Source organism: Hevea brasiliensis, chromosome 3 (assembly GCF_030052815.1).
Source record: "Hevea brasiliensis isolate MT/VB/25A 57/8 chromosome 3, ASM3005281v1, whole genome shotgun sequence".
In the NCBI taxonomy this organism is placed as follows: domain Eukaryota; kingdom Viridiplantae; phylum Streptophyta; class Magnoliopsida; order Malpighiales; family Euphorbiaceae; genus Hevea; species Hevea brasiliensis.
Window position 1 is genome coordinate 23,224,165 of NC_079495.1, and position 27,268 is coordinate 23,251,432.

The 27,268-nt window shown below is 36.6% G+C and overlaps 1 protein-coding gene across 4 annotated transcripts; it reads left to right on the forward strand.

Annotated features, from left to right (window-relative positions):
• The first annotated feature begins 19,169 nt into the window (after nucleotides 1-19,169).
• On the forward strand, nucleotides 19,170-26,264 carry LOC110661261 (uncharacterized). Of its 4 annotated transcripts, none has more exons than XM_021819854.2 (14): nucleotides 19,170-19,242; nucleotides 19,328-19,429; nucleotides 19,652-19,714; nucleotides 19,806-19,894; nucleotides 20,060-20,157; nucleotides 20,363-20,414; nucleotides 20,897-20,989; nucleotides 21,389-21,499; nucleotides 21,793-22,123; nucleotides 22,443-22,942; nucleotides 23,564-23,673; nucleotides 25,135-25,193; nucleotides 25,294-25,469; nucleotides 25,813-26,264. In XM_021819854.2, the coding sequence occupies exons 1-14, from the start codon at nucleotides 19,197-19,199 to the stop codon at nucleotides 25,999-26,001; spliced, it is 2,019 nt and encodes a 672-aa protein (XP_021675546.2). In that variant the 5' UTR covers nucleotides 19,170-19,196; the 3' UTR covers nucleotides 26,002-26,264. The 4 variants fall into 4 exon arrangements, with proteins under 4 accessions (XP_021675546.2, XP_021675547.2, XP_021675548.2 ...); XM_021819855.2 differs by having other exon boundaries at nucleotides 22,446-22,942; XM_021819856.2 differs by having other exon boundaries at nucleotides 19,809-19,894.
• The last annotated feature ends 1,004 nt before the right edge of the window (nucleotides 26,265-27,268 follow it).

The following is a 27,268-nucleotide window of genomic DNA, read 5'->3' on the forward strand; positions in this document are numbered from 1 at the left end:
TACAGAATCAGAGGCCTCCCGGCCACTGGTGGAACCAACACTGGCAGATTTGACAAGTACTGCTTGATTTTCTCGAAAGCTTCTTGACAAACCGAATCCCATTGAGTGGTGTTGTTCTTTCGGAGTAGTCTAAAAATAAGCTCAACCTTAGCGGTGAGATTGGAAATAAACCTTGATATGTAGTTCAACTTCCCCAAGAAGCTGCGCACCTCTCTTTCTGTTTTTGGGGATGGCATTTCTTGAATGGCTCGGACTTTGTCCGGATCAACTTCTACTCCCTTCTCGCTCACTATGAATCCCAACAACTTCCCCGATCTAGCTCCGAATATGCACTTGGCAGGGTTCAGTTTCAGCTGATATTTCCTGAGTCTCTCGAATACTTTCCTCATCACTTGTACATGGCTCTCCTCTCCCCGGGATTTGATGATCATATCATCCACATACACCTCCACTTCCTTATGCATCATGTCGTGGAATAATGTGACCATAGCGCGTTGGTAGGTGGCTCCATCATTCTTTAATCCGAAAGGCATGACCTGATAGCAAAATACCCCCCATTGGGTGATAAAAGCAATTTTCTCCTTGTCTTCCTCATCCATTGGGATTTGATTGTATCCCGATGCCCCATCGATGCACGAACACCGGCCTAATCCCACAACATTGTCTACTAACACATCAATGTGAGGGAGAGGGAAATCATCTTTCAAGCTTGCTTTATTAAGATCCCTGTAGTCAACACACACCCTAACTCTCCCGTCCTTCTTCATTACCGGGACAACGTTAGCTATCCATTGGGGATATTTGACTACTTCCAGGAACCCAGCATCATACTGTTTCTTGACCTCATCCCTAACTTTGAGCAGTGTGTCAGGTTCATTCTTCTCAGCTTTTGCTTCACCGGGATTGTCCCCGGAATTAGGGGAATTCTGTGCGTCACTATCTGGGGGTCCAAACCAACCATATCATCATAGCTCCATGAGAACACATCCAGGAATTCTTTAAGCAAACTGATCATATCTCCCAATTCTTCACTATCCACAATCTTAAGTTCCCTTTTCATTTCTTCCGTGCCTAAGTTTATAGTGCGCGTTTTGTCTCCACAAGGCACTAGGGAAGGTTCATCCCTTTCTTCTGTGAGCTCTACCTCAGAATCACTTGAAGTAATGGCAGTTATGGGGATTTCAAAATTAACCAGAGGAATTTCTGAGTCTATTGAATTATTAGGTGTTAATTGATGGATGGTCCTGAATGAACGAAAATAGAATATATTATAAGGATGGAATTCAAATGGAAAGAAAAAGAGAATTGGAAATTAATACACTATTAATTCATTAAGATTTATGACATAAGAAAAAGGTCCATTTACAATGTTACACTTGCCACCATGGACAAAATGATCAAGTGTAGATAACCAAAGGTACTTTACTCGAAATTAAGTATAGGGATGTCCTCTGCTATCCAGTTGTCTAACTCCTGCCCCTCAGCTATTGGCGAGACCAGAGCCTCATACAAGGAATCCAAGTGGATGACATCAATGGATGGTTCATCGGGTAATTCTTCAGCCTCAGCCGGATTTTCAATGACCGGTTTAATGAATACCTCTGTGATTCTCGGGACTACTTTCATTCTCCCGATCTTCTGGTCGAATCTCTGATCCCGAAGTCTATTCCTCATCTAGAATCGCCCATCCATGAGGGCATCTTCCTCATATCCCAAACCGCAACGGCCCACCTTCTGGATAGCCGGTATAGGTTCAACAATTCCTTGTAATGTGGCGCCTAGGCCTTTGCCTTCTTCATACCCATTCCTTGACATTATCTTGGCTACCATAGCCATAGCCCCTTCATTTCTGGTTTCTTGTAGTTCAAGGGCCTGGAAGGAGCTTTCCAACGACTCCTCAGCCGCTTCCACATAAGGAAGTGATTGTGGCTTGGTGACCAAAATGGCCTCTTCTCCTCTTACCATGATGATTTTGCCGTCCATAATGTACTTTATTTTCTGATGCAAAGTTAAAGAAACGGCATTCGCTGAATGGATCCATGGCCTCCCCAGCAACATAGTATAGGCTGGTTCAATGTTCATCACTTGGAACGTGACGTTGAAGGTGCATGCGCCAATTTGAAGTGGCAAGTCAATATCTCCCAATACTTCCCTTCTTGTACCGTCAAAGGCTCTTACCACCATAGCACTTTGACGTATATTCGATTGGTCAACTGGTAGTCTAGCCAAGGTAGCACTAGGCAGTACGTTGAGTGCTGATCCATTATCAATGAGGACCTTGGCCACTATACATCCTTTGCATTTCACTGTCACATGAAGGGCTTTAGTGTGTGCCAAGCATGCAGGATCTATCTCTTCCTCAGAAAAGGTAACAAAACTGGATGCCTGGATTTGTCCCACTATTTTCTCAAATTGCCTCGGTGTGATGTCGGGGTTCACAAAGGCCTAATCCAGGATTTTCTGCAGGGCTTGACGGTGCACCTCAGAGCTCAAAATCAGCGATAACAGTGAAATTTGGGCAGGTGTCTTTCTCAACTGTTCCACCACATCATACTCACTCTGCTTCATTATTTGGAGCAACAGCCCCTCCTCTTCTTTAGGCCCGGTGAGCTCTACTTCCCCCGTTTTCTCATCTTCTGTACTCTGCTGTAATTCTCCCATTTTTACTTTCCCCTTCTTCTTTTCTTTCTCTTCGTTCCCGTAACATCTCCCACTTCGAGTTATAAACTCGACTTCCTGCTCAGGTGGGGAGGATTTTGTGGCAACAACCGGCTGAGGATTAGGTTAGGGAGTAGTATTGCTGGTAGGTCCGGCATATGTCATTCTGAAGTGCTCATGGGGAGTGAAGCACGATTTTGGAGGTGCCGGAGGTGTAGCAAGATTAGGAGCTGACGTACTGTTTGATGCTCCTTGAGTGAAAACTTAGAAGTTATAATTCCAAGGTATGGCATGGGTATTGGTGACAGGGAGCTGAGGCGGGGTTCGGATAATTGTTACTGGTAGTGAGGGCAATGGGGCATTGGGGACAGAGAAGGTTAATCTAGGATTGGGGGTAGAGGCATTCCGGCCAAACCTGGCGGTATTTACTTCGCCCTCCACTTTTGATCTCCTTTGGCATCTTAAAATTTTGAGGGACAGCAGATTCTGGACCTCTTGCCAGTATCCCTCACAGTCTCGCAGCTCATGATCAGCTGCCCCTCCATGGTAAGGAATCCCGTACCTTTTTCTGATTCCGATACCTAAGGGCAAAGGTAACCTTCCCTCATCGCCATGGCAAAAATTTCCTCAAAGTGAGGAATTAGCTCTTCTACCTCTGGTGCCAACCTCTCTCCATCCGGTTCTATCATATTTACTCTATTGCCCGCATTATGATTGGGCAACGGGTTTGAGGTAACATTAGGGAGGGAACCATTTCCCTCAATCTTCAACCACCCGTTCCGGATTAAAGCGTGCACTCTCCCTCTGAGTGCCCTGTAGTTGTCAGTTGAATGCCCTTGTGCCCCTCCATGATATTCACAACGGGCAGTGGCATCATAACACCTGGGGTAGGGTGGCTGAATTGGGTCTAGGGGAACGGGTACTATCTGGTTTATACCAACGAGGTATCGGTATATTTCACTGAGTGGGAGGGGAAGGGGTGGATCCGGATTTCTTGGTGGTCTGGGGTTATTTTGAGGCGGTCTGGGTTGGGCAGGTGGAGGAGGCGGTCTGGATTGGTAATTTGTAGGTGGAGGATACTGTGGACGTGTATGTGGATAGTTTGGGAATGGAGGTGGAATGTTGGCAACTGTTTGGCCATGAGGGGGAGGATATGGCTGGTAGTTATTTTGGGGAAGAGGGGAATAGTTATTCTGACGGGTAATGGAATGCACATCACCCTCCTTCTTTTTGCCAAATCGCGATTTTCTTTCAGAGATTCTCATTCAACTCCTGCAGCTGTCCCATCCTTAAATTAGCTTCTATCCTTTCACCGGCTTGGATGATGTCAGAGAAGCTGTTGGAGGTATTCCCAATCATCAGGTTGAAGTAAGGAGCCTTCAGTGTTTCGATGAATAGGGAGCAGAGTTCATTGTCGGTCACCGAAGGATATACTTCTGCAGCCTTTTCCCTCCATCTTTGGGCATACTCTTTGAAGCTTTCCCTGTCCTTCTGCACCAAGTTTTGGAGATCTCTCCTCGTGGGGGCCACATCACAGTCAAATTTGTACTGTTTTAAGAATGCATCAGCTAAATCCTTCCAGGAGCACAGTTTGCTCCTATCCAACTGAATGCACCATCTCAGGGCTACTCCGGAAAGGCTCTCGTGAAAGAAGTGGACGAGAAGTCTGTCATCTTCCGTCAGGGCAGACATTTTAGCAATGTAGGTTGCCAGGTGAATGCGGGGATCTGAGTTCCCGGTGTACTTATCGAAATCCGGGACTTTGAATTTGGGTGGCACCACCACATTTGGCACCAATCTCAGTGAAGCCACATCGACTGAACCATACATGTTCAGCCCCTCTATTACTCTCAATCTTTCTTCCAGAGCAGATAGTTTTTCATTTTCCCTGGTCTTATTTTCTCCTGCTGCAAAAGATACTCCCCCAGCTGGGAAATGAGGGGTGGAGTGAACCAGAGGATACGGGTCAGTATTTGAGACGACTGGGTAATGGGAGAAAGGTAGGTCATTATTTATGGTAGCCGGGTTGACAGTGACTGTTGGGTCCGGGATAGGTGACTGAAAGGTAAAGGAGGTTGAAGCCTGATGATGATCCATTGTCATGGGTGGTGGAGGAGGTAGTGGTAGGTTAGGTTCTGAAGCTGATTTATTTTGGGACATCTCCCTCATTAGCCTCATGAGTTTTGAGACCTGGTCCTTCAACTCAGATACTTGCCCTTGTAAGTTCTGTACTTGTTCCTGATCTTCCATTATCTTCTTAGTTCGAGATCTTGTTAAGTACACTCGCTTGGGTTGAACCGTGTGCTTGGTTAGACTTGCCTTGTTTGAAGCAATGTTTGATTTTCTGTTAGGAGATAAATAAAAATTTTTAGTGAATTTTGAATTTCGTAAAAAAAAACTAAAGGTCCTGGTTCAGACGAAGGATACGGTGGCATTTGGAAGCCAAAATGAAATCTGCAGAAGGATGGTTGCATCAATTTTATCATGGCATCATTCGATAGTCTGACTGTGAATGACTGGATTGAATGCGCGTTTATGATACCTGTTCATATGGCATATTCAATTTTTCGCATAACCCTAGCGAGGGGGTTCCTACGGGAGTTATACTATTCATTCACAATTTTGCTAAACAATGGCCCAAAAAGTTTTCCATTAATCGAATATTTATACACAGCATTCTTTACATCGGCCTAGGCTCAGGGAGGCTCTTTATAATGAGATGACATTTTCTGAGATACTCGTATAACCTTTCTTCTTGTTTGGCAGGGTCGAATGCTTTCAGAGCATACTCGGATTCAGGAAGGAGTTCTTGTTTTCCCTGTGCTATTGTTCTCTCTAGCTGGCCAACATTCTCTTTCAGTTCCTGATAGAGAGCAGCTTGTCTTTCTTTTTCCTTTCTTTCCTTAGCACATTCTTTCAGGATATCGTTGATGAGCAGTGCCTGTTCCTTCAATTCGAGCTTCTTCTTTTTGTTTTCTTGTTTATACTCTTCTACGAGTATCTCTTGGTATTTCATCTTTTCCTGAAGCTTACTATTCTGCCCTTCTACTTCTTTTACCACAGCTTGGAGAGAATCCTTTTCCTTTTCCCACCGTGCTTCTTGCTCTTCGAAGCCCATCTTTTCGGCCCTTGCCTCTTCCCTGAGTCTTCTCACTTTTCTTTTAAGGTTCTGCCGTTGGTCCTCTAACTGCTTTATTTGTTCTTGCAGTCGCAAGTTTTCGGTGTTTGCCTTTTGTAGCGAGTCAGCCAAATTATTAGCTTCTTCCGATAGGATGTTTCGGCGAGCGTCGCTGTTTTCGAATTCTGTAGTCGAGTGTTCTTGGTCCCTGTCAGCCCTCCATTTAAGATAGTCGCCTGTGGCACTCGGACCTTTAGGCGACCTCTCCATCAGAGTGATGTTTTCCCAAGATTTGCGAGCTATTTTCAACCCCTCCTCTTCCTTGAGCTCATGGTAGAAGTGACCTTGGTGGCACTCTTCTTCACCGATTCTGAACTGTGTTGAGCCAAATTTGCCTCATTACTAAGGCCGGAGTGTAACTTGTGTACCCAGTCACTCCGATTAGGGATACTGATTGATTGTTCCCCATGCTGATTAAGATGGATTGACTTGACGTCCACAATTTCTTCCAACAATAGTTATGGCTATTGAAGCTCAAAATCCGTTCTTGCCACTGCGGCTCATCCTTCGGACTAATTACCAATCGGGTCATTTTCTCGATGAGAGGCTGATCAAGATACCAAGTTAGTCCCTTTGTCTCCACCGGACACATATGACTAATAATCCAGAGGTGCAACAGCTGAGAACAACACTTAATGGACCCCTTGCCTTGCTGTCTACAGTAAGTGAGGGTTAAGAAAGTCTCGGCAAGTATTGCCGGTACTGGATTGATTTTCTGCTTCTCTACTGCCCAGAACATTTCCACAACACCGCAGGTTATGATTCCGGAAGGCCCAGGAAACAAGATCAAGCCATAAATTGCTAAAGTGAGCATCAATGAAGCTTGATCCCACTATTGATCTTGGATGCATTGATCCAACCCTTTCTTGAGGTAAGTCCAATACCATCCATGCGTATTTCCTTTGATGGTTTCTCTCACCTTTACTTCTTCTGGTGAGATCCTCAGCATATGTACAAGCCGTTTCCAGGTCTGCCTATGTTCAAGGTGTAGGTAAATCCAATTCTACGCCGCATAAGGGATTTCTAGCAATGCTTGATATTCTTTGATAGTGGGAGCAGTATCGATGTCGTTGAAAGAGAATACTCCAAACTTAGGGTTCCAAACTGGCAACATGGCCTTTAGGGCCGGGACCTGGACCCTAACTTGCATTAAGGTTGCAATCCTCCCATATTTCTTCTCAAATTGTGCTTTGACCTGATCGGGAAACGACTTCCAACCATTGACCAGACCTTCGAGACTGTTCATCCTGACTTCAATGTTGCTCAGGTCCAATGGAGGTAATGAGCTAATATCCCTTTGTGGGGGCACTGAGCTATGAGACGATTCAGGCCATGGTTTAGCATTCTGTTCTGATTTAAGAACTTCTTCTGCCGACTGACTCGAGGATGCCATGTTAAAAATGATGCTTATCCTTTTACAGACCTTATTTTGGTGATGCCTGCAGGAAAAACTGGTTAGCGGGATAAATTCAGGTAATCTTGAATTATACTGTTGGCAGAGTGACGCCTACACATTTATCAAAGTAGAAAAATGTGTAGGTTTTCTTAACAGTATGATTCGAGATTACTCTTAAAAATAAGAACAAAATAAAATAAACGGAATAGGGTAAGAGTAAGTATGTCCCCTTTGTCTTAAAGTAAAGGAAAGTCCTAATACCGGCTGGGTGCTATCTAGTTGGACAGTTCTATCTTTCAAGGTAGCTTGCTACGGCTTCCAACTATCGTGATAGTTTAGCTCAGGGTCTAATTTTCTAAAAGCCATAGGTTCCCAAATTGCCCCCACTATAAACAGTGGAGCCCCATTCTATCCCCCATGATACTGTCGGGAAAATTCCACGGGTATCACAGTAAATAGAACGAGTTTCAATTTGAGCAGAAGCCTTCACGGATACTAACGGGGTAAGACCCATGGGTACCGCTACATGACTCCCTCCTACTTTCCTAAAAGGGTAAGAAAGCCCGGGTATAGGGCTGAAGTGTGTGAGGACATCGTGTGAGTGTTCAGTGTGTGAAGGGACACCTTTACCTCTTCCCAATTCAGGGGGATTTTATTTTTCCTTTTTTTTTTAAATGAAGAGCACTGTAGAAAATAAGACAAGCAAGACAAAAAAAATGGTTAGCAGGAATAACAATAATTAACCTACAAAATATTGAGGAGTGAGCCCACCTAACTATGATTTGATCGCAAAATTAAATATACTTTTGGACCTCTAGACCGGGGTTAAGTTTTAACTTCCCCAGTGGAGTCGCCAGGCTGTCGCAAGGTGTTTTGCAGTCGCCTGGACGAACACTCACCGAAGTGGGAAAAGTGAGGAGTCGCCACTTTAATTTTAAGGGAAATTAAAGAAAACCATTTGTGAAAGTAAGTTACACTAAAACCACTTCAAAAACAGAGATTCTAGGTTCGGGGTCCATGAACGGGTGGGGAAGGTGTTAGGCACCCCACCTCGTCCCTCAACGAGGGTAAGCAGATTTAATTTCACATTCTTCATAGTTAGGAGGGCTTGAATGGAAATGTTAATCCTTTTGACCGAAAGGAATGTTTGATTTTTCACTAATCCGAATTACCCAGATACATAAGTAAATGAGACGACCTTAGTGAATTGCGGTTGTGTATTAACTTTATTTCAGGGAGAATCATTTTACATATTTATTAAAATTTAATTTGGGAATCGGATAAGAACTCTCCTCCAATCTCTTTTAAATATTTATTAAAATTTTTAAGTTTGAGGGTCAGATAAGAACTCTCGTCCGATCTCCTTTTTTTTAAATATTTATTAAAATTTTTAAACTTGAGAATCGGATAAGAACTCTCCTCCTATCTCCTTTAAATATTTGTTAAGATTTTTAAGCTTGAGAATCGGATAAGAACTCTCCTCCGACCTCCTTATAAATATTTGTTAAAATTTTTAAGCTTGAGAATCGGATAAGAACTCTCCTCCGACCTCCTTTAAATATTTGTTAAAATTTTTAGCTTGAGGATCGGATAAGAATTCTCCTCCGACCTCTATTAAATATTTATTAAAATTCTGGGCGAGGATCGGATAAGAACTCTCCTCCGACCTCTATTAAATATTTATGGAAACTCTGGGCGAGGATCGGGTAAGAACTCTTCTCCGACCTCTGTTAAATATTTATGGAAGTTTTGGGCGAGGATCATGTAAGAACTCTCCTCCGACCTCTATTAAACATTTAAATGGGGACCGGATAAGGACTTTTCCGATCTCTCAAGGTTTAATTACAGCTACGCATCATAAGAACCTGAGACTAAGAGTTTCGGCATTCAAAGATGCCAAGGGTCGGAATAAGGCTTCTTTTAACTGATTGATACCTTGTGACCAGACAAAGGATGCCAGACTAAATTTTACCGATCTCCTATGTAATTACCTTACCAGTACCTTTTTATACATAATCCGTTCTGTTTATTTACCTGAAATTTAGTTTCATTCTGCTTTATGACGTCATACTGAATCACCTTCTATGTTAGCCTAGTGATGCAACTCTATTATTTTCTTGACGTATTATTCAGGCCTTCTATTTTAAAGAAGCACTTAAGACACGGCTACCTACATTTTACCGAACTACTTATACGCTACTTGAGATGAGGACTTTCGCATTTAGAAGTAGCAAAGCTTAACAAAAAGAATGGACCAGTAGATAAAGAAAGTAAACTTCAGGAATAACCTTCATTACACCATATAAACTTGGCAAAGATTACAAACATAAAAGTAAAGGGAATGCGTAAAATAAAGAGCTTTTAGTGAAACATAGATATAAACACTCACCTGTGAGGAGCCGAACCTACTAAACTAATCGCAGAACGTAATAGGGGCGCAAGCTATTTAGCTTGAAGGCTGAAGCTCACCTAGAAATGAAGGATGCTTAGCTAAACGGCAGTCAGGTTTAAACAAGCAAGTTGAGCTGAGAAAATAAGAATGAAAATAAAGATGACAAAGAACTGAAAGTAAGGGCATCACAGGATAATGAAAGAACTGAAAATGGAGAGTTCCAATATTTCAAGAATCCCTTTTGCAAGAAAACACTTTAGAAAACTGGTTTCAAAAGTTTTTCCTTATCACAAACTTAAAAATAGCAGAGTAACAAACTGAATTAAATTTCAGAGTTCTTCCACTATAGTAACTATTTCTCCTTTTTTTTGCCCGTCCCTTGAACAGTTTTCATGCAGGTATGTATAGGAACCGGGTGCTTCTCCTGAAGGGTCAAGATCTATTTTGAGGGAGATGGAGGGTCAGGATTTCGAAGGACATGATCTGAGATTCAGGAATTAAAGAGGATCAGAACGGACGGCTGAGATCCCCTTCAGAATATTTATCATTTTCTTCTTCTAATATGACGGTCCCAAATTCTCTTGTCCGGGGCGATCCGAGGGCTGGGAGTGAAAGGCGCTGATCTTGTCGTTTTCTTCTTCGATCCGAGGGCTCTGAGCTCGTCCTTACAAGTAAGATCAACGTTGGAGATTAGGATGTACAGCGCTGTCCTGACGTACTCTGGCGCATGTCAGAAATGCGGGCGATTCTGGGGCGTGCGGTTGAGATTTCTCCTGCAACGCTTTAACTACCTTTGCTCTGATTATGACGATAATTGACAGGAGCTGTCTTATTCTATTTGTCTTCCGACCTCCCCTCTTTTCCGGTCTTTTCAACGTGATCCTTTTTCGATCTCTCATACCGGGTTCCTCTCTTCCGATCTCTCCTGACACATTCTCTTCCGATCTTTCCTGACACGCTCTCTTTCGATCTTTCATGCCGGTCTCCCTTCTACCGATCTTTAAAGGTCGCTCTTATGATCTAATCAGACCTTTAATGTAGTCCGATCTCTAGAGATCGCCCAAATGATGTGATTAGACTTTTAATGTAATCCGATCTCCCGATATCGTCCAAACGATGTAATCAGATCTTTTTGGAAATAAAATTTATTTTGACAACTGTTGTTTTATTATTATTGCATTGATTATTTTCCGATCCCTGAAGTATTTATCCGATCCGACTCTTAATTTGAATGACACTTATCCGATCCGTAATTCAAAACACCTTAATCTGCCGCCGTACAGTTAACCGATCTCTTTATGGAATCTCCGGAATATTCGTGAGACGTGTCAGAACAGCTGGCGAGTCCCGCTATCCGATGCACTACCTGGAACATCGTGAGCATTAAATGCTCGGACGAGTATAAATAGGGGTGGGGTTAGCCAGTTGCTCCTTCATGTCATTTTCAGTCTCTCGCAAATAACTTCCAAATTCTCTCGTTTTCTCAAGTTTCTCCGACACAGATCAAGCTCCGGTAAGGGTTTTGATCTTTATTTTAGTTTAAATTTTCTGTTTCCTTTGAAAATGAGCGGTGCCGAAGGTCAGAGAGTAGTAAGCCCCCCTTCCATTCATTTCTCGTGGTCGTCCGATAATGTAGAGGTGGTAGGACCAAGCGCGCAGCCTGAACTTCCTAGGGTCTCCGTTCCAGCTCGGGGACAACCAGCACCATCAATGCATGTGCCTTCTTCGGGAAGGGAAAATCTTCCCATGGACGAGCTGCCATCAATCTTGCAAGAAACTGACCTGCAGCCGTTCAGCCAGGAGTACAACATCCGGCCTGATTCTTACGAATTGATTAAGTGTCACGGCGATCTTCGCACCGATCACTTCTTCGAGGAGAATGATATGATCGTGGTCTACGAAGAACAATTAAAGGCCGGTCTGCGGTTCCCTTTGGACGACTTCTTCAAGGAAGTTTTGAAATATCACCAAGTGTGCATCGCTCAAGTTCACCCGAACTCGTGGCGGATCTTGGTAGCTTTCCGAGGCCTATGCTGAGCTAAAGGGCTCCGACCCACGGTTAAGGTGTTCGCTGAACTGCACCAGTTAACTCGTCGCATGGACGACGAGTATTGGTTCTTCCAGGCAAAACCCCATTGTGGGCTTTTTACCGATCTACCTTCCTCCCTGAAGAATTGGAAGAATCGCTTCTTTATCCTGAGGAGCAAAATTTCGAACAGCTTTGAGGGCTTCCCGCACTGGCCGCATCGTGTCCTTTGCTTGCGAAGCACATCGCCCTAAATAGGGAAGAGGGGGCAATGGTGATGGAGTTGAAGGAACAGGCGTCCAGAGAGAAGTTCTCTTGTTTGGATGCCGTGACGGCCGAGCTACACCATTGGACTATGCAGCTGGTCACCGGTCAAGATCGCGAGCTTCAGCTCTCTGATCTCGGCATCGGTATTTTCTATATCTCAGATCTTTGGACCTAAGCGATCTCACTGACCTCTTCTTTGTATAGGTATGGCAAGCGGCGAAGCCTCTAAGGAGAGCCGGAAGTGGAAGAGAGAGATCTCCCGGAAGGTACGGGAGATGAAGCGCTCCGAGCTGCTTCAAACACTTGGTCATGAGCCCGAGGAAATACAGGAAGGCTCGTCTCAACCTTCCGGACCACCGATCATAGAAGTGGTCTGAACTCCTCCTCACCAAGAAGAGCCACCTCCACCTCCGCCGGCCACTCCAACTGCGGAAGGGGGCCCTTCCCAAACTACTGTGAGGCCTCTTTCCCGCGGCGCTCAAGTTCTAATCCATTCCCTGGAGAAGAATCGAACTGTTCGAGAAAATCCGGGCTTGGCGAAGGTCTTGGGGGCTTCCATCTGTCTTCAGGAAGATCGGGACAGGCTGTCCTCAGACAACCTTGATGGCATCCTGACCCGATCTATGAGCTTGAACGTGGAGTGCTTGGTGAACCAGCACATTGTCCGGGAGAAGGCTCATCGCCTGGGTATAGAGGTCGAGAAGATGGGTCATGAAGTGTCTTCTCTCCGATCCCAACTTTCGTCCGCTCAGGACTACGTATCTCAAATTGAGGGACGGATGAAGTTTTATGAGGACAAGCTAGCCGAACAAGCTCATGTTCTGGCCGAGCGAGATTGTGTTCTCAGGGAAGTTCAGGCTCTCCGAGCTGATGAAGCTGCTCAACTCGCTCATCTTGCTGAGGAGCTCAAGGCGAAAGAAGAAGAAATGGTGACTGGAGTGGTTGGCGCTTATGTGAATGCTCATAGAGATCTCCTGGCTGAGCTCAAGAAGCGTTATCCTGAGGAGGACTTCTCCTGGATGGCCAACCTGGCTCCCGAGGACGAAGGTGAGGATAGCGAAGGGGAGGCTGAAGGTGAGAGAGAAAATGAACATGTAGTTCAGGCTGGGGGCGATCCCCCAGCCGAATGACTTGTATAAATCTTGAAATGAAATGCAATGAAAGTTCCCCTTTTGTTCAATGATTGATTGTGATCGGAAAATTTCTAAATTGCGTAAGCACTCGATTGTTTGAACATATTAGAATGACAACTGAAAGTGATCATTAATCTAAGTATAGGAGATCGGAAAACACAATATGCATGAGATCAATTACGAAACGGGACTTAATTAAAATTAGAAATTTGGCTTTGAACACTTAAGATCGGGATCATCTTTAAACTGAGTCGAAACCCTTATCATTCTCAAATTTTAAATGAGAGACCGGCAACAAGACTGGTGTTACGAAGGCCTTATGTTGGTTCAATTTTATTTGACAAGAAAGATCGAAAATACAATTAAATGATCGGGGGACTCGAGAATTGGTTTGAGGGATCGGTGAGGCTTTAAATGACCTGGAGACTTGGTATTAATTAAATTCTTTTTGTGGGGAGATCGGAAGTGTGGTCGGTTGGTAAAGGGGACTGTGTTGGGGATCGGCTTCAAAGTTTATTAATTTTGGGGGATCGGCCAAAATATGGTGTCGACAGCGGTGTTTACGATGTTGGATTGCGAGGGGAAAGTGAGAATTGGTGAAGACGGTGATGGGTCGTTCTCAGAGGAGCTTCCATCTCCAGGGTGTTGCAACAGCGATTCCAGGAGTGGGATGGTACATTAAGCTTGGGTCTTGTAGTAGGAGAGGAAGTGGTGGGAAAGTTATGAGGATGGGTAAGGTGAGTGTGAGTATTTTGAGTATGGTTAAGTGGAGATACGTGAGTGTGGATGATGCTCTTTGGTACTTGCAATATTTTCTTCTACCATGAAATGTTTAATTAAATTATTCTTTTTGCAACATGTAACGTTTAATATTTTATATTTATATTTTATAAAAAGAAAATTCTTGCGACCAAGGATTTTTCGACCAAGGTCCATTTGTTTTTGTTATAGTAGGTATGTGAATTTAAGGCCGATGAACACAGTAAAGAAAAGAGTAACATAGAAAAGAATTTCTCTTTCGAAAAATTTGTTTTTCGAATATCCTATAATGATCTTATAGAGGTCCGTGGATTGTAGCGTAAAATATTGAAATTTTTGGGTCAATTTTAAAATTTTAAAATTTTTGGGTTGAATTACAATTCAGATTATATAAAAATAATACTTTTTTATAAATTTATATATATATATAAATTATTTTTTACTAAAAAAAATTAAAATTAAAAAAAAAAAAAACTTAAAATTTATTATGGATTAGCATCCGACATATTATTAGCGGCTATCGCTGTTTTTTTTGGGCCGTAATTTTAATTTGATTAATATTCTTTTAAGTGAAATTTGATTAATACTTAGATGATTGTTACTTATCAAATGGAGTTCTAACTGGTTATTGATATTGGCTTTTTTTTTTTAATTTTTATATAGGCTGTTAAATTATTTATTTAAATTTTTATTTGTTTAAAAAAATAATTTATATATTAAAAAGTTTTTCAAAAATATTAAATTAATAATATATGTTTATTTCATATATGTATAATTATATTCATTCATATTTGAATAAGATTATTAAAGTTCAAAAAATAAAAATGATTTTTTTAAAATATAAGTCATTTTCTTTAAAAATACTTAATTTTTTTTAATTAGAAAAATATTTTTCATTAATTAATTTTTTAAATGTTTTAAACATTAAAAAAATATAAAAAATATTTTTTAAAAGAAATATATTTTTTTAAAACAACTGGAGTCTAAATCATTTCATATATATATATATATATATATATATATATATATATATATATATATATATATATATATATATATTGATCTTATTATTACATAACAATGTATTCACTAAATTATAATAATAAATCTAATCATTTTGCAATTTTATCAGGGCTAGAAGTAATAATCTACTCTCTTTCTTTCTTTGCATTATGTTTATATTTTAGTTTCGTTTATTTTATAAATATTTTCTTATAAAAATATAAAAATAGTTTTTATATTTTTAATATTTAGAGTTGTCCCGCATAAGTAGTTTGCGCTTAGCTAGCTAGTCTCAAACCTGGATAAATGAAGAGTGATGCGGTAGGTGACAACCAGTGTAAAAATTTTGTCACACCTTATGATATGGATTCAAATGATATAAACATTTGAGCGTTCTCTACTTACAACGTGCTATATTGGAGCCCGAGTATAGTAAGAAATATGCAAAAGTGTGGGGCATTCACCAAAAGCGATGCACCATACCGGAACCCGAGTGTGGTGTTAAATGAGCAAGGGTTCCCACATCATGGACGGGTGTAGGTAAAGAAGTTAGTCCATAGGACAGATAGTGAAATAGATAATGGAATAGAATGCAAGATAGGCATAGAGAACATAGAAGATATCGTAGAAGGAGATTAATTAGGAAAGAACATGATAGGAGGAGAATCAGAGTTGGTACTTGGAATATTGAATCACTTACAGGAAAATTAATAGAGCTTGTGTACTTTGAAAAGGAGAATGGTGAATATTGCTTGCATTTATAAGACTAAATGGGTAAGAGAGAAAAGCAAGGAAGTGGGTAATTCAGAGTACAAACTGTGGTTTACTGGAAAGGAGAGAAACAAGAATGGAGTGGGCATAATCATAGACAGAATATTGAAAGATACTGTAATAGCTATAAAAAAAAAGTAAGAGATAGAATTATACTAGTAAAGCTAGTACTAGAAGGAGAAATAATAAATATAATTATTACTTATGCCCCACAAATAGGACTAGATAGTGAGAGTAAATAAAGGTTTTGAAAAGATATGGATGATCTAATGCAAAGCATACTGAATGAAGAGAATGTTTTCATCGGTGGAGTTTTGAATAGACATGTAGAAAGTGATAGGCAATGTTATGAGAATGTTCATGGAGGTTTTGATTTTGGCAGCCGAAATGAGGAGGGAAAAAGCATCCTAGATTTTGCTATGGTATACGACCTAATACTAGCAAATACCTACTTTATAAAAAGAGTCACATTTAGTGACTTTCAAAAGTGGGCAACATAGAAGTTAAATTAACTTTCTCTTAATCAAGAAGACAAATAGAGCTTTATGCAAGGATTGCAAGGTCATTCCGGGAGAGGTTTTAACAAGTCAATATCAGTTAGTGGTCTTAGATATCAGGTTTAAGAATAATTCAAGTAAGATTAAAAGAAATAGTATAGCTCGAACAAAGTGGTGATAGTTAAGAAGTAAAGGAAGTGAAGTTAAAAATTGAACTTCTTGAGTCCGAAGTATAGAAGCTGGATATGGGAAGTAGCTAGAAAAGTACTTGAAGTGTCTAGAGGACATGGACCACCCTCAAAAGAGAGATGGTGGTAGAATGAGGAAGTACAAAAGGCAATTAAAAGAAAGAGAAAATGGTATAAGAAATTACCTAAGTATGATAATAATGAGGCATATGAACAGTATAAGATAACAAAGAAAGAAGCAAAAAAGGCAGTTAGTCAAGTAAGAGCACAAGCTTTTGAAAAGTTATATGAGAAACTTGAAACTAAAAAAGGTGAGAAAGATATTTATAGATTAGCAAAGAGGAGAGAAAAGAAATGTCAAGATCTCAATTAAGTTAGGTGCATTAAGGATAAAGAAGGAAAAATATTGGTGAAAGATAAGGACATTAAAGAAAGATGGAGAAATTATTTTGATGATTTCTTTAATAATAGTCAAAATGGTAATATCATGAATATAGACTACAGAATAATAGAAAAGAATGTGAATTATACTAGAAGGATTAGATCTTTAAAAGTAAAGGAATCACTTAAGAGAATAAAAGTGGATAAAGCCTGTGCACCCGACGGAATACCAATTTAAGTATGAAAGTGTTTGGGAGATATGATAGTAGCTTGGTTAACTAAATTATTTAATAAGATTATAAATTCAAAGAAAATGCCTGATGAATGGAGGATGAATATTTTAGCATCTATTTTTAAAAATAAGGGAGAGATATAGAGTTGCTCAAAATATAGGAGAATTAAACTCATGAGCCATACTATGAAATTATGGGAGAGAGTTGTGGAACATCGACTACGTCATAATACTTGTATCTCTCCCAATCAATTTGGCTTCATGCCCGATCGTTCAACTATGAAAGCGATATTTCTCATTAGAAACTTGATAGAGAAATATATAAATGTAAATAAATATCTACACATGGTTTTTATCTATTTAGAGAAGGCTTATGATAACATTCCAAGATATGTCTTATGGAGAGTGTTAGAACAAAAAAGAGCATCTATTAGGTACAAACATGATCTAGGATTACATATTTCTGAGAATTCAACTTAAAATCGTTTAGAGTGGATAAAGAGAATCCATATAGCCGACTCTAAATTTTTGGGATAAAAACTTAGTTGAGTTGAGTTGAGTTAATATTTAGAGTTGTCAATAAAAAATATTTTTTAATAAAAAAAATTAAGTCAATTAAAAAATAATTTTAATAATTTTGTTAAATTAAAAAATATTTTAATAAAAAATATTTGTAAATATTTTTTTAAAAATAATTTTCATATAAAATATTTTTCTTATACAAATTATTTTTTTAAATAAACAGAGACTAAATAACATGTGACTGTAACACTTAAAAAAAAATTAATAATAATGTTTATGCATAAAATTAATATTACAACTAAATTCTTTTTAATCTAATGGAACTAAAAAATAAGTTATCAAATAAATAAATATTTTTTAATTTATAATTTTAAAATTTAAAATATTATTTATTTTTTAATATTTAACTTATAATAAAATAAAAGTATATAAATAATTTAAATAAAAGAATAATATAAATACCATATGAAAAAAAGTTCGGATAATGTTCTAAATGGAATTTAATGATGGAGAAATCAGCTTAATAGTTAGGAAAACAGAAATAATAAAATAAAATTAGTAATTAATATAAATTAGTAATAATTAATATAAATAGAATTAAGGTTTTTTTTTTCTTTTCTTTTCTTTTTTTTTCTAACCGAGCTTACTAATAATAACTTAATTATGCAATTTCCTTTCCATATAAAGGAGTGATGTCATCCATTAAGGTGCTTTGGAAAGCCATATTTTAATTATTAATTTTTTAAATAAAAGAAAGTGTCAAAAATTATGATTTAATTTTTAAAGTAAGATAAAGTTTTTAAAATATTACTTATGATCATTAAAAACTATTACTTAAGATCATTTTCGAATGGTTTTTTAATTAAATAGATTTTTTTAATTATTGTAATTTTAAGAATTGATTTTTATTTAATAAAATAAATTAATAATAATTTAAAAGTAATCAACATCTTCAAGAATATAAAAGCAGAATTTATATAGAAGAAATAAAATAATTTTATATAAAAAATAAAAATATTATTAAAAAAATATAGAAAGCAAATAAAAAAAATTACACTGGTTTATATCAATATATTGAAATAAAAAAAATAAAAACGTAATTGAATTAAGGTTATATTTGATGTAAAGTAATCAAAGTAAAATGTAATTGTGACTTCTCAATTATTTTGTTTTATATAGTAAAAATAATTAATATAATAAAATAACAATTATATTTTAAATAATATTATTATCACATATAAAAATAATATAATCTTAATTACTTACTTTGTTTTTATTTATTAATCCACCACTCGATTTCTGCTACCAACAGCACCACCCCTTCCATTATCACCCCAGTATCACTTAGCTTAACCACAGCCTAGCGATGATGAGGTGATACAAGTGAAAATATTAATAATTTTAAATTAAAATAATATTTAATAAAATAATATTAAATATTAAAATTTTATTACTAATTTGATTACATTTCATATATATATATATATATATATATATATATATATATATATATATATATATATATATTCCAAAATACTAATACATTGCATTATATTGTAATTTTGATATATTACATTACATTATATACATTATATCAAACGTTAAATTAAAATTAAATAAGCAATGCTATATTAATTTTCAAATAAAATAAAAAAAAAGTTATAAATTAAATAAGTTTAGGGATCATGTTGACATTTAGCCAAAATTACAGGAACACCCTTCTTCCCGCCTCTTTTTAAGTATTCTCGCTTTGCCACTTCTCGCAGTTTCACTTCCAAAAGCCAAATCAAAATCATGGCGCCCAAGAAGTCCTCATCGTCTGCTTCTCCAATCCTAATCGGTAAAAACAAAACGAGAATTCTCAGAAACCCTAGAAATCAAATCCTCAATTTCTTTAATTCTTATTTTTTTCCCCATTTCTGCAGGTAATTGCGAGGTCACTGTAGAAGCACACAACTTCACTTGCCAATCAGATCCCAACAGCCTCCAAATTTCTCTCACCAAAAGCGCAAAAATCAAAATTTCAGGTTTCTCTTCAACCTTTTTCAGGATTTTCGCAATGGATTCTATCTTTTCTTTGTTTGGATGCCGAGAAACTGAAGGAAAGTGAATGATTGTTAAGTTCCATCGCTTACTTATATATCTAATTTCTATATAAAGCATAAAATAGACAAAATGCATTTTGAATTAGTGGGTTGATTTTGTATAGATATATTACATGATATGCTAAATTTTATTCTTTGGGACAGTGAGGGAAGACTTCAGTAGAAGATGCAGTGATGATATTTGGGAATCTAAAGCTGAAGGAGAAGGTGAGTATACATCTAATTTACATGATAAGTTATTTGTAAAAATAGCATTTGTTTTCTGCTTTTTCGTAATTTTTCTTTTAAATAATTGAAGCAGGGAGAGCTTCCATTCTTGGGGATGAGTATATTTTTGTCCTAGTAAATTCAAAAGATTCTGATAGCTGTAGCAAATCCTATCTTCAGGTACATTATCCCACTCTGCTTCTCTTTTGCTATACTATTTTCAGTGGGCTTTCTCATTTAGTCAATTTTCCATACTATATTTTTTTGGTCTTGTGTTATTTATAGTTTTATTTAATCTACTTTTAGCCACATTCTCCTAAGTGTGCATATTCTTGAATTTTGTAGGAGGCGTTAAAGATATACACCATAGAATTACCTGCAATGAATTATAGTGCAAATACTGGAAAGCAATCAATGTTTCTAGAAAAATGTGTCTCAAATGGGTACAGAATTCTTTCATTTTTTTCTATTATCGCTTTGCTCCCATACTTGTTTCAAAGTGCTTTCCTTACTTCCTAGTCTTTTCTAATAAGTTTGTTGAAACTTGAAAGCTCTGTGGTGCACCAGCTGCATGCACATTATTCTATGTATTACTGATGATCAATTTTGTAAGATAAACCTTTTGATATATACTGATTAATTTTGCAGGAAATACTGCTCACTGCTTTTGAAATCCAGGTCTGGTGAAAGTTCTGAAGAAGTATGCTCGCTTTATCTCTTCATTATGTTGCTTGGTTTCCAGTTATTATTAAAAGTTGAAAACAATATTGGCAACTCACAGATCTGTGACTGAACAACTTGTTATTGAAAGCAGTATCTTACTCCTGAAAACATTGATATTCACCATTAATAGTTTATATTCTGTCTTCATGTGTTGCATCTATGACCTGTTAACATGCGTGTCAACTTCATACTTTTACCATTAAAGCCAAAGTGGAAAAAAAATTATTTATTTAAGAAGTGTGTTCTATAATAGAATAATTGTGACATGCAGGGTTCCTGCTTTTCTGCCCATTTTGCCCTATCCCTCACTCAATTTTACTTTTGCATCCAAGCCATGATGAAGTTAGGGCAGAATGTGCTTTTTCACTGTGAATTATGCATAATTTGCTGCTGTGAAGAAATTTGTTGGTTATTTCTTCACAAACTCCTTGTAACCATATTCTTCACATTGTTCTGCAGGCTATAGCTGCAATTACATATCAAATAGTCCCTTCTGACACCCAGTATGCTGAGATTCCTCTTGCTGCTGTTAGTTCAATCCACCAACACAAGGTCTATTTTACGCTTTCTGTTTCTATTGGATACCATTTTATATCTTATCTTGGTTTTCATACAATGTAATGCAGTTTTCTTACCATATATGAAGATACGCAAGTAGAGCATATTGTAAAGAAGGTTTTACATGAATGATTTTAGTCCTTGAGAAGGCTTTATTTATTTATTTATTTGTGATCTTATATTTCAAGACCTATGAACAAATTATTACTTCAGTGTTCATATCATGCTGAACATAGAGTTAAAGTTAATCATAATTATTCTAATTGTATAATTTGTATCTCATATTTATGTACTTGTTCACTATGAATGTGTTAAGCCTTGTGCAGGGTCATGCCTATGTTTGTTTGCTTATAGTCATCCTCTACTTAACTGCCATAACTTAGTTATATCCAGGGTTTTGGTCACTACTTGTACATGGAATTGAGGAAGAGACTTTGGAGTGTTGGTGTCCGCACTATATACTGTTGGGGAGATAAGGAATCTGAGGGTTTTTGGCTTAAACAGGTAATGCAGGAATTGGAAAACTGAAATATGGGTATCGTAACTTCTTGCTTATTTTATACCAGATGAGTTTTTTTTATAAAGGCTAATATTATGACTTATGTACATCGGTGAGAAATGAGGCTACTTTTTTTCACCTATTGGTTTTTTATTCTTTTAACATGTATAAGGAAGTTTTCCATAATTCTACATTCATACTAGCTCTGATGTTTTGTAGTCATTGTAAAATTTGTGTTTTCCACTTTGAAAAAATAATTTGCTATTTTATTTTTAATGTTTGAGTTAAACAAACGCAGGGTTTTGAATCCATAGCAGAGGTGGACGAAAAAGGTAGAGCTTGTCGCAGGCTGCCCATTAAGGCTGATATCCGTAGAGCATTATGCTTTCCTGGTGGTTCAATCCTTATGGTTTCACATCTTAATAAGGATACTTCAGCTAACTATGTAGAGCCATTGAAGTTCCTTTTTCCACTAAAACCTCATAAGAAGCCTTCATCAGCTGTTGCTGTGTCTATTCATCCTGAGGAGGGTTGCAATACTTTGAACACAGAAAATCAAATGGCAAAAAGTTCTCATTCTGAAAGAATGATAGGGGATGCGTTTCTTGGAGAAGATAACAATTTAGATGGTAAAAGAAATTTAGTTTTCTAATTTTGGGAATTTCCGTTAGATTCATGGTGTTGGTGCATCATCATTCAGTTTGGATGAAATCATTAGAAGGATTTCCCTACCAGACTAACACTGCAAACAAAAGGGTCGCATATTTGAAATCTCGAAGTGATCTTATTGATATTTCTATGTCTGGGATAATCCCACTCGAATGCTGTTGAAGTTGAAAGATTCATTTTTATTTGGTGTTTAGGTGTTACATTTTTAGATCTCTACCATCTTTGCAAGCAAGTTCTCTGAGGTTGTTACAGGCCTTCAATTGTTTTGGTTGTTTTCAGCAGGTTTTTCTTGGAATCAGGAATGCAAAGAACCAGCTCCATTTGAGGGACAGAAATGCAGCAAGATGACAAATGGTGCAGAATTGGAAAAGATTGAAGCTGATATTGATGTCAAATGCTGTTCCTGTCATACACAAGGTACAAAGAGGGCTTGGGAAGCCTCATTATCCTCACTGAAGTCAAAAAGAGTGAAGGGAAGTCATCAAATTGATTGTGAAACAGAATCTATCATGGGTTTAGATTCAGGATCAGGAAGTGAAAGAATTGATCGTTGCTTTAATGAGTGCTCCTTGGGCATTTCAAAAAGTAGTTATTTTGTGGGGGTTACTCCTACAAATCCCTTGACTAGTAATTGCATGGAAAATAATGCCAAAGAAGGTAGATCAATTAACATGGCATCAGAAGCTCTGGTCAGCAAAGAACTTCCATCCAAGGGAGAAGGCGTAAGAATCATGTTGATGAATATTGCTGATGATACTAAGAAAATGCATCTTTCAAAGGTATATCCCATTTATTTATTCCATTTTAAGGTAAATCACATATTGATGTAATTGGTATTTTGTGGTTTATTACTTTTTACTGCTCTCATTCAAAAGATACTTTGAAATATTAATTAGATCAAAATGTTGCCATCTTTTCATGCCTATTTTATGACTTTATGGGAAATTCTTCCTATTATTGTTTCCACTTAAAAACTATCTTCTGATGAGCCCTTCTTTACCAAGGCTAGCACTAGCTCCTCATATAAGGAGAAAAAAAATAGTCTACAGGGAAGTCTACAAGCATAAATTTGCACAAGTAGATAGACTGAGAGATATCTAGATGGATGCTATTGTTTATATATGAAATACCATAATGACTGCTTTCCTTTTACCAACTTTTATTATGGATGGAACTTTTGTAAGTTCTATTACAAGACCAACAGAAATTTCCAGTTATTCTTATTTTTCTTTCTAAGATTCTACACGAGAAATTGTACTATTCTTTTCCACTTTTCTGAAGTATAATCTGTATCATACTTCAGATTTCCTATTATACTAGTATAATCTGTATCATACTTCAGATTTCCTATTATACTTCTCTTTACCTGTATCTGTTGAGAACTAACTTCTTCTTTATAGGTAATTGAAATTCTTGGTGGTATTGTTACATCTGATGGAAGTGAAAGCACACATGTAGTCACAGGAAAAGTAAGAAAAACTATCAATTTCTGCAATGCTCTCTGCTCAGGGTGAGTCTTAATCTGATCCATGTACTTTTGTGCTGCTTTAGTTCATATAATTTGCTGTTGTTGCTCCACCATTTTGCCTTTTACCTTCTATGAGATATGTTTGAGTCAGTCATTATCATTTGTGTGTTAAGCAGTGTATTTATCTTCTTTTTTGAATGGATATTTTTCCAATTAAAGTATGTCATGCAGTTATGAAGAGTCAAATTTTCAATGCTAATCTATTCCTGAGTTTTATTTTCTATTTTTTATTTTTTATTATTTTTATTTATATTTTAATTTGGATGTAAACAAAAGTTATATTTTTAAAAATTCACTTTGTTATTCTGAAATCATATTTTAAGTATGTCCTGTTGGAATTATTTTTCTTTTCATTTGTACGCATTATAGTTTACACAGCCAAATTATTTCCATATCCCTGGCTTTTCTCTCTATGCATTTTTACTGTTCGCAAAGATTCTTGTGTTAGAATTCAATTAAATTCTATTAGAAAAAAATTCAATTCAAATGATTTTATAAGAAAATCATGTGTTCGGAAGAAATTTTAAAATGACAGAATTCATTTGAATTCTATTGTTTGGAATAATTGAAAGCACTTATTTTCTATTTTGCCCTTACTTTTAAAGGAACATATAATTTGAGTAGGGGCGTTTTGGGTTTCAATAGGAGAAACCATTATGAAATTAAATTTTGCAAAATCATACCACTTTTGGTGTGAATTCATTTATTTAAAAATGATCTTTTTCTAAGTAAAAGAATTGAATTCTAACAACTTTAACTTTCCAAACATGAGAATGTTCAAATAAAATTCAATTGCACTGAATTCTTTCATTTTTAGACTTTCCAAAGTCATAAGTTTAAAAGAACAAGTCATGAACCTTGATTTTTCATACAATAATTGAGGCCAAAGCCTCATATTTATGCTCATCAAAGATAGATCGAAGATTCTGTCTCAGTGGGGGCATATTTGTTCTTGATGCTTATGTATTGTTTGACCCAACATCACCAATTCATTTGTCTTTATTTTGTTTTTATGGGGGGAAAAAAGATATGTCACTGTCTTTTGTGAGATGGTTATTAAATGAAATTTCAATAAGTGACTTGTATTGACTAGCGACAAATTTTACTGCTATAGTTTGTCATGCTTCAGTTTCAATTTGCAAGATATGGAGGAAAGGCTTCTCTAGAGGCCATCTCTTACCGGAATTGTATTACTAATTAAAGGTCTTGGCTTTTGTTAAAATTATAAGGTCAGGCTAAAATAATAATAAAAAAAAGGTTCAAAAGTCTTGGATTTTTAAATAATTTGGCCTTTAAGTAAGCTATGCCAGATGTAGGGTTTTTTTTTTTTTTTATGTTGGTTCATAAAATGCTTTGACATGGATGTGGTTTTGCACTCTTATATATGTGTTGGTCACAAAATATGAACAATAACACTGATATATGTGATGACCCCTTTACCAGTGCTTGGATAGTCTCATCAAGTTGGTTAAAAGAAAGCTTCCGAAAAAGCAAATTTGTGGGTGAGTTCAAGTGTAAAGTAAATGTCTTAATTTTGAGAAACTGAACCACTCATCAAGAAAATCATTAATATCTTTTTAACTTAATCCATCTAATGTACAGATGAATTGCCATATATTTTGCATGATGAGGAACACATTGTCAGGTATGGAACTGAGTTAAAACATGCAGTTTTCAGAGCAAAAGCCAGACCCAGAGCTCTGCTTAAAGGGTATAACATATGTCTCCAACCTCCAGTTGAAGCTCTATCCACCATTGTCAGGTCTGCTGGTGGGAATGTAAGTTCTTTGATTCTTGCTAAGATCTGTATTCTGAATCCTCATTCAATAACATTTATATTGATCTGCTAATGGTAGAACACTGTCTCATGCTCTAGTTCTGTATTCTTGACATTCAATATCCCAAATATACCACACGCGTGTGGTAGGAATTGTCAAAACTGATAGTATTTTAAGTTTTGAAATGATGCTCAAGAAAATCATGATCATAACACAAACTTTTTAAGAAATAAACGGTAAAATTTGGTCTACATCTTGTTTAGTGAGTCTATCAAATTTTGTATGAGAATGGATTTTGTTTCTGAATTAGCATCCTTTCTGCTAACAACTGCAACACATGCAGATAATTTCTGGATTGGACAAAGTAAATGAAGCATCAAAAACAATTTTTGTTGCTTGTGAAGAAGACATGGAAGAAGCATTCTCAGCTGCAAAGAAAGGGATACGGACATTCAGCAGTGACTGGTTGATAAACTGCATCATGAAACAAGAGCTGGATTTACAGGCACTTCAATTTGCTGAGTCCTTGTGAGGAAACTACACAACTTGCAGTGAGGTTTGGACAAGTAGGAGAATGTAAATTTGTTTTCTCCCCCTTTTCCATTTCTTGCTTTTGTGCAGAGAAAGAAAACTCTAGGCAAAAGCAAATGTTATTATTTATCCATGGAATTCTTATTTCAATCTGAAAAGACCATCAGAATTCAAAATATTTTGTTTAAAAAAGAGAACTCTTAACATGTTGTGAAGGCCTGTTTTATCTGAATGATAATGCTAAGAATTTTTATTGTAGGGCAAGAATTGACCTTTCATCTTGAATATATGCTTTTATCCATGTTCTATGCCCAGTGAACTTTGCATGAGCCTGCATGTTAGAGATAATAAACTACTTTTTGAGCATTCATTAATCTTTTAAGTTAAGCAATTTGTTGTCAACTATGTTCAACGTCTAAACATATGTGCATGGTAAGCATGTTAAATTTTTGGCCAATTGGATCAAAGAATCTAAGAGTTTACACAAGTTTTCGATTTTATCCAAATATTTTAATTTTTAAATTAATTATGTAAACGTTTTAATTTAAAAGAAATTTTAACTGATTGATAAAATCTCGCTTGATCATGTATCTGTAGTTTACCATAACACTCTAAAATTTTGTTTCACAAAATCTTAAGGAGAATTAATTTTGGTTAAAATTTTTTAAAATCAAAAGATTTAAATAATTAATTTAAAAATTAAAACATTTGCTTTTTTTTTTTTCTGAAAGAAATAAATTTTTAAAGGGAGAAGCTAGAAAAATTTATTCACTTTTTATATTATAAAATATAAAGCAAATGTTCGACTAATAATTTTGCCATAGTATCTAAATTCAGATTTTTTGTGAATTTGAATATTCATTTTAAATATCATTCATCTATAGTGTAGATGGTGTGTGTGAATTATATAAGAATAAGGACTCTATTAAAATTGTCATAATTTTAATAATAGTCCATTTCCATTATTGACCTCTATATTCCTATGTTCTATCTATTAAAAAAAAAGAAATTCCAAACTCCTTGAATGTAAATTATTGAAAGTAGAGAAATGTTATCTCTTCCCCCATCCTCTTTAATATGTACAAATTAATAAAAATTAAAAGTATTTTACTTAACTAATTTAATTTTCATTAATAAATGGTTGGATTAGTGGTGTGTAGTTAATTTCTGAACATCACTCTCGATCTGAGCGTGAAAATCATATACATAAAATTAAAAAAAGAAAATTTAATTTTCTTATAATTGAAGGTCAAATAGAAAATTAATAT

Excerpts from the sequence above, each read along its gene's own strand:
- LOC110661261 (XM_021819854.2), top strand. The coding sequence starts at position 19,197 with ATGGCGCCCAAGAAGTCCTCATCGTCTGCTTCTCCAATCCTAATCG. Across the intron at positions 19,430-19,651 it reads CGCAAAAATCAAAATTTCAG|TGAGGGAAGACTTCAGTAGA; the intron begins GTTTCTCTTCAA and ends TCTTTGGGACAG. Across the intron at positions 25,470-25,812 it reads TCAGGTCTGCTGGTGGGAAT|ATAATTTCTGGATTGGACAA; the intron begins GTAAGTTCTTTG and ends CAACACATGCAG.